Source organism: Sebastes umbrosus, chromosome 18 (genome assembly GCF_015220745.1).
Source record: "Sebastes umbrosus isolate fSebUmb1 chromosome 18, fSebUmb1.pri, whole genome shotgun sequence".
Lineage (NCBI taxonomy): Eukaryota > Metazoa > Chordata > Actinopteri > Perciformes > Sebastidae > Sebastes > Sebastes umbrosus.
The window spans coordinates 4,285,584-4,294,073 of NC_051286.1; the positions used below are offsets into that span (position 1 = coordinate 4,285,584).

Here is an 8,490-nt window from a genome sequence, read left to right on the forward strand (position 1 = left end):
TAATAATAATGACAACAGCGATAATGAAAATAATATAATATTACTTTTATAACTTCACCTACAAAATATTCTGCAATATCTCTATTTTAACACTGGGAATATCCCGCAGTAGAAGCACTAAATTGGACATATCTATTTACACATTGTAATTTGACTTTATCTGTGTTCGGACTTATATTCTCAGAAGCACTCTGGTTTCTACATTACTGCAGAGCATTAATGTATAGACTTCTAGGTAATATTTCTGTAGCAATATTCTGAGGCTCTTAGTGGTTATTTGGAAAATTAATATATATATTTTTACAGTTATTTTAGAGTCATTTTGATATCGTCATATTGTCACAAGTGACAGCTATTCATTTTTTATATGTATTAGATTCTTGATATGTATTACAAAAATGATATGCCGTTAAGCTCAAAGATTGTAATGAAAGCTGAATTGAATCATCAAATGTGAATTAATTTGTGACTGAAAATATGAATGTGTGCTAGAACCCACAATGCTCAGATGTTTTTAGGAATTACTTAAAAAAAAATCGCCTAAAAATGAAACTATAAATTTGTGTTGTCTGAAGATTTACGTCTTCAGTAGGAACCAATGTGCTAGAAACTTATTGACATGTTGTTGGGAGATTGCATTGGTTTTGGTCTTTATTAACAATAAGAAAAATATCAAAGAATGCCAAAATGGAGAGAGAAAAATCCCAGAGCTTCGTGGTTCTGGTTTAAAAAGTTCAGTTCAGTTTATTCACAACACAGTTAAGATACAACTACAATCATACGACATAATAGAGATATGTGAGATGGGACACCCTGATTAGAATAAGAGAATAGGGGCCCAGACACTAAGCAGATAGTATTTCAAATATGTATTTACTAACAAGTTGTCTAGATTTGGAAAAAGTGCATGTATGATACAGTAAAGTTGTGAATTGTAGCTGGAATATCTCTTTATGAAATAGCTGTAAAATCAGTGTTTTTTTCCTTTTACATGCTAGTAGCTGTGAGCTTTGTTTCATATCTCTTACGCGTCTTCATTGCAGAGCTGGAGGACCAGTGCCAGAGAGCCACGATGCTGGAGGAGGAGCGGAGGAGAGCCGAGGAGGAGGCAGCTCGTCTGGAGGCCGAGCGTCAGGACGCCCTGCGGGATAAAGAGGAGCTCGCTCGCCATGCTGAGGACCGACTGAAGAGTCAGGAGCAGCTGGTCAGTATTTTACACTTTTCAAATACTCTGTACTCTATAGCTTGTAGCGTAACTGATATATATATAAAAAAAAAAGCTGTTTAGGGATGTTAATAATTAACCGATAACCGAAAAAGCTGAGAAAAACTCGTCAGTTTAAGGAGAAAAGCTGGTCCACCTTAAGAGAGTCTGAGCCGGCGTTACAGATACAGGAAGTTGGCTCCCATCTATAGCTTGCTTGAGCGGAGGAGTTTTCGTAGCATTTATTCACCGACAAATAAACTGTACACACACGGTCTGCTACAGCTACGTTCACAGCTAGAACGCCACCGACAACACACACACGGTCTGTCGGAAAACTTGCTGAAGTTACGCCGTGCTGGCAGACCGTATGTGTGTGACTACAGGGAGCACGAAGCTACCAGCAGAGCTACAGATGCTCACGTAGCACAAACACGCACATTGTTTTGTCTGACAATCGCTGAACTAAAGTGTCGTTGCACCGGGCAGACACACAGCTGACAACCTGCTAAACTAAACTAAATGTGTGATGGAGACTTTTACTGGGAAGGTGGCTGCATGTCCGCGGCAGTGAACGCAGCACCGTGGCTGCTAAGTTAACGCTCCCGGACGGTGAACTGGGGACTCAGCTGTCTGTTGTGCTCCTACGCTGCAGCGGGTACGCAAAAATCTTGTTAACGGTTAATAATCGGTTAACGAGGGTCGGTTATCGGTTAAGAACATTTTTTCAAAATTAGTATCCCTAGATTTAACCTGTTAGTGCGTCGGCTTATCGTTACTGCTGGGCGGCTTGTTAGGCACTAAAAACAACACCGCTGCCAGAAACGCACTAATCTTGTCACTTAACGGTTAATAATCAGTTAACGAGGGTCGGTTATGGGTTAAAAGAAAATCGAAATCAGCATCCATGCCAGGTACTCTATACGTCACAACTGATATAAAAAAGCTGTCTGATTGCTTTCTCTTTAAAAGTCCTGCGTGTCCATCAGCAAATTCTCCAAAGTGCAAGATAAGATAAATTGAAACCTTTTCTCACTACGTTCAGCGAGTACTTTGTCCAGGTCTGTACTAGGCACATTGCAGGGTGGTGTATTCAGCAGTGCCTGGCTACTGTAGCTCCAGACAAAACCACTTTGTACTGTAGCGTCCAGCTGGACCACACCCCGTTACTTCCAGACTAACCGCTCCCCCCTCACCCCTGAGCCACTCGTCTGTGGACCACCCACAGGACGACGGCTCTCCCTCTTTCACTTTAACTACCGGGACAGTAAAGCTGTGGTTCCCTCTCTCTCTCACATTCACAGTTTTACCGCGCAGGCAGCTGCTGTGACACCCTTTATACTTAAACCCTATTAAGACGCTTGTGCAATGGATTAAGTCTCCGTGCAATTTCCACTGACTGAAAAAAGACACGTGGGAGTCGTCTTATCAACACGTAACTTATTTAGAATAGTTCACCCTGTGTGCCCGTGTTGTCACCGAGAGACCAGTTTTCCAGCTGAACACCTTTAACACAACAATTTCATGGCCAAGTGCTCCTCTGCAGGCTGGCGTCTGCTCAGTGTGTTCTTTACAACTGAAGCAGGTGCACCGTTTAATATGGAGCCGCCAGTGAGTTCAGTCTGGTGAAAGACGAACTGTTCACAGTGTTGTGGTGGTCAGAAGGAATGTACCTCAACACCGTTTCACCAGGAGGCTCTACTTTCTACTATTGATTTCCATTTTCCTGATAGAACTTAATGCTTTTACAGTTAAGATGACTGAACTATCATATCTAAAATTATTTAAATTAGGGCTGTCAATCGATTCAAATGTTTAGTCACGATTAATCACATGATTGTCCGTAGTTAATCGCACATTTTTTATCTGTTCAAAATGTACCTTAAAGGGAAGATTTATCAAGTATTTAATAATCTTATTAACATGGGAGTGTACAAATATGCTGCTTTATGCAAATGTATGTATTTATTTATTATTGGAAATCAATTAACAACATAAAACAATGACAGATATTGTCCAGAAACCCTCACAGGTACTGCAGTTAGCATAAAAAGACATGCTCTAATCAAAACAAATATCATTAATACATGAAACAAACATAAATGCCATATTTCATCACATTTTCCACATCGTTTTTTGTTGGTTTGAGGTTTGACTTCCGCTCTTTTAATTACACCATCTCGTCGCGCCCTCTTCCTCTGCTGTGGTTTAATGACACCTGACCGAAGAATTAGCGGCAACAACTGTTTATCTTGATGAACCAACTCTTAATATTCACAGAACTGTAGCAGATGGAAACACACTTTCGTTTGCAGGATTACATTACATGAAGACAAGGACTCTCTCTTTGTTCATTTTCAACATGTTTTATGTTTGGTTTTCTTTATTTTTGCTCTGCGGGTCTCTCTTGCAAAAGAGATCTTGATCTCACTGAGACTACCAGATTAAATAAAGGTTCTACTGTATATCTTTATCCACCTACATGTATTAAATCTGTGTTTCTCCTGTTGTTTTGTATCAGGCTGCAGAGCTGGCAGAGCACACAGCCAGGATCAGCCTGCTGGAGGAGGCCAAGAAACGCAAGGAGGCGGAGGCCAACACATGGCAGCTCAGGGTGAGAGCTTTAACCTGCAGTCTACATTATACTGAGGCTCATTCACTTATTTCTGTCATTCACAGCAGACAAGTACTGTAGATAGGGGTGTCACAATATTTACTAGTCAATACCAATTCCAGTGTAATTCCATTATTATCTACACCAAATCGATTACCACGGTAAAAAACCAAAGTAAAACAATAAATCTTGTACTTCAACATCCACTCCTTTTAATAACCATTTGCATGCTGGTTGTTTTTATGAAGTTAAACAGGTCATAATAACCTCTCTATTATCTATTTTATGTTCCTGTGAAAACATCTCCTTCAAACAAGTGGATTTATTGAGGTTTGTCTGTGTGTTACCGATTGTTCTCTACAGGCCGAGGAGGCCCAGAACGATCTGTTGAAGACCAAGGAGGAGCTGCAGATGGTGATGACGGCGCCGCCCCCACCACCTCCACCTCCTCCCATGTACGACAACCTGGACGACAACAGCGACAGCGAGGAGAACACCAGCGAGGAGAACGCCAGCAACCACAGCGCCGACCTGCAGATTGAAGGCATCAACGACCACCCCTACGAGGAGGATCGCCTGACTGAGTACGAGAAGAACGAGCGCGTCCAGAAACAGCTGAAGGTAAGAAAAGAAAACTGAATGAGCACCGCACACAGTCAGTCATCCTAAAGATACAGATACCTCACACAGTCAGTCATCCTAAAGATACAGATATCTCACACAGTCAGTCATCCTAAAGATACAGATACCTCACACAGTCAGTCATCCTAAAGATACAGATACATTATTCACATTTATTTTGTGTGATATGACAGATATCTTTCAGTATGCCGCCAAATAATTGACACATTTCACACTATACTATGGCTTTTTTTAATGTAATTTTCAACATACTACAATATGAATTTTTTTTCATACATTTTTCAACAGACTATAATATGACTTTTTTCATAAAACTTTCGACATACTATACTATGACTTTTTTTTTAATGAAATTTTTTGACATACTAAACTATGACTTTTTTTAATAAAATTTTCGACATACTAAACTATGACTTTTTTTAATAAAATTTTCGACATACTATAATATGAATTTTTTTTCATACATTTTTCAACATACTATAATATGAATTTTTCGACATACTATACTATGACATTTTTTTTCTCAAAACATTTTCAACATACTAGACTGACTTTTTTTTCATAAAATTTTCGACATACTATACTATGACTTTTTTCTAATGAAATTTTCGACATACTATAAAAACATTTTTTTTCATGAAATTTTTAACATACTATACTGTGACTTTTTTTTTCTCAAAACATTTTCAACATACTATACTATGACTTTTTTTTCATAACATTTTTGACATACTATACTATGACTTTTTTTTCATAACATTTTTGACATACTATACTATGACTTTTTTTTTTCATAAAGTTTTCGACATACTATACTATGACTTTTTACGACTTTTTCAACATAATATATAAGGACCTTTTTGATACACTATACTACTGCTCACTACAGAGTAAACTACAGAGTGTCTTTTATCTAGGGAGTAGTAAAAGAGGCAGTGATTTTGGACACAATAAGGGACGTCACAGTGACACAGTGGCACGTCTAATGTGTGATTTAATGCTAGAGTTGTATCAGCCGCAGTGTTGTCGGGTTCGTTCGAGGTTTCATCTCATGCCTCCTCTTCTTCTCTGTCCCCTCAGGCCCTGACCTCAGAGCTGGCTCAGGCTCGTGATGAATCCAAGAATACCCAGAACGATATTCTTCACAGTGACAACGTCCGGGCCGGCCGAGACAAATACAAGACCCTGCGACAGATCAGGTCGGGCAACACCAAGCAGAGGATCGACGAGTTTGAGGCCTTATAAAAAAGCCTTCGGCCCCTTGCCCTTTCTGAATGGTCACTACATCCAGACACATGGACACCCACAAACACGCTATAAAAACTCATGTATAACACACATCAGTTGCAGACTAAACTGGAGCAGTATAAGCATCACTTACAGAGAGGACACGCTCCTGTCGTGAGTGTGCAGAGCTTTTGCAAATCCTTCGAAGAAAAACTTAGTGCCAAAACCTCTCTCTTTCTTAGTGTTTCAGATCTTATTTGTGTATTTGATTGTGTGTAATTTGATCAAATTCAGACCAAATCATTATTGTTTTTATCCAGAGGTGTGATGAAGTAGTGGGACTAGCCAAATTTTATTATTATTTCACGATGTGCACATATAATATCTAATCAAAGCCTCGCTTCTTTTTGATGTCTGTCATTTGTCGTGTAGGAAAGTAAAAGGACAGTTAGTCGTCGATAGCGACCACTCAGAAAGGGGAAAACAGTATAAGCAGGAAAATGTACTTTTGTTTTTGTTTTCCATTATATTTGAACACTTCCATTTATGTTTAATATTGCTATATGGTAGTTTTAAAAATCATCCCTAGTTTGATATTTATACTGTATATGGGACATTAAAAAGGGTATTTCATCTTGGTTTGTATATTTTTGCTATCTACTAATAATAAACATTTAAAATGTTTTAAAAAAAGGTTTTATATATTCACCAAAATAATAGCAGTCTTATATGTTCCATACGTTTTCCTTTAGGTTACTAAATTAAAGAGATTTAACTGTAAATTATTATTTTTTACTGTAGTAAATATCCAGCTGCATGTCATTGAATCAGTTAAGGAGATTGCTATCTATCTTGGTACTTTTGATTAGTTGTTTTTTTTGCCATGCAGTTCACAGTATCGCTGAGGTATGTCTTTATCCTCAGAGCTCTGTGTTGACTGGGACACTTTAGGTTTAATATATTTTATTTCTCTGTTCTGTGTCATGTCGCTGTTGAGTGAGAGATGAGCTTGTGTTGAGTGCTTTTACCCTCCTAAGTGGCCTTTCTCTCTGGCTGGCCCTCTGCAGGGATCAGTGCCAGACAGTTGGTCTTCACTTCGTAGCCAAGGTGCTTAGTCACAAAATAATACGGCAGCCTTTAGTTCTCTTTCTTAGTGTTAAATCTAACGAGGGTTGAGGTGATCGTTACGAGGAGTTTTCATTTTGGTCACGATGGACTGACCCAGACAGGACAACACCAACATCTCACTCTCCTCTCTCTGGACATGGACTAGAGTAGCATCTACTGACATTGTAATGGAAACGCTCAGCTCTGCTGGCCTTTGTATATGAACAGGATTTTATAATGAGGTGTTCAACATATTGGCAATAAAGAAAAAATCTATGATTAAACATCAGCGTGTTTTTGCTTTGTACTCTGTATGACCAACACACCCCTAGTAGGCGATTTTCAGATGTAGCCTATGACTTTGTTATGAAATTGTTCGACATCCTATACTGGCTATATTAGGGGTCAGCAACCTGCGGCTCCGGAGCAACATGCGGTGGCCGCAGGTTGATTAATTAGTAGAAATTAGTAGAAATTAATAACTGTTTTTTGATGTTTACATTTAAATTTGTATTTATCATTGTTGTAGGTCTATGGTACGACGGTACGACGGAGTATTAGGGCCACATTGACGGAAATAAAATAAATCTGAGATTTCGAGAATAAAGTCATGATATTACGGGAATAAAAGTCGTAGTATTATGAGAATAAAGTCATAATATTAGTATTTATACAGTATATGTATAGTAGTATAGTAGTAGTAGTAATTTTACAAGTTATTTTCCTTTTTTCTCGTAAAGTTATGGCTTTATTCTCGTAATATGACTTTTTTCCTTGTTATGACTCGAAATTTTCGAGATACTATACTATGACTTTTTTTACGAAATTTTCGACATGCTATACTATGACTTTATTTCATAACATTTTCGACATACTATACTGAGTTTTTTTCATGATTTTTTTACATACTATACTATGACTTTTTTTTCATAAAAAAAATGTTCATGAAATTTTTGACATACTATACTATAACTTTTTTTCATGAATTTTTTTTTCATGAAATTTTCGACATACTATACTATAACTTTTTTTCATGAATTTTTTTTTTTTTTTATGAAATTTTTGACATACTATACTATAACTTTTTTTCATAAATGTTTCGACACACTATACTATGACTTTTTTTTCATGAAATTTTCGACATACTATACGAACACTTTTTTCATAACATTTTCGAGATACTAAACTCTGACTTTTTTTCACGAAATTTTCGACATGCTATACTATGACTTTTTTTCATAACATTTTCGACATACTATACTGACTTTTTTTCCTGATTTTTTTTACATACTATACTGACTTTTTTTTCATAAAAAAAATTTCATGAAATTTTCGACATACTATACTATCACTTTTTTTCATGAAATTGTTTTTCATGAAATTTTCGAAATACTATACTGACTTTTTTTCATGATTTTTTAACATACTATACTATGACTTTTTTTTCATAAAAAAAAATTCATGAAATTTTCGACATACTATACTATCACTTTTTTTCATGAAATTTTTTTTCATGAAATTTTCGAAATACTATACTATGACTTTTTTTCATAAAATTGTTTTTCATGAAATTTTCGACATACTATACTATGACTTTTTTTCATGAAATTTTTTTTCATGAAATTTTCGAAATACTATGCTATGACTTTTTTCATACAATTTTTCGACATACTAGACTATCACTTTTTTTCATGAA

General features: G+C 36.8%; 1 protein-coding gene across 2 annotated transcripts in view; it reads left to right on the plus strand.

Annotated features, from left to right (window-relative positions):
* Positions 1-7,078, plus strand: part of ezrb (ezrin b) — a 45,456-nt gene extending 38,378 nt beyond the window's left edge. For both annotated transcript variants that reach the window (XM_037750981.1, XM_037750980.1), the window contains 4 exons: positions 1,044-1,204; positions 3,726-3,818; positions 4,182-4,439; positions 5,541-7,078. In XM_037750981.1, the coding sequence (XP_037606909.1) occupies positions 1,044-1,204; positions 3,726-3,818; positions 4,182-4,439; positions 5,541-5,705 (677 nt within the window). In that variant the 3' untranslated portion in view covers positions 5,706-7,078. The remainder of the gene's footprint in view (positions 1-1,043; positions 1,205-3,725; positions 3,819-4,181; positions 4,440-5,540) is intronic.
* Positions 7,079-8,490: the final 1,412 nt, after the last annotated feature.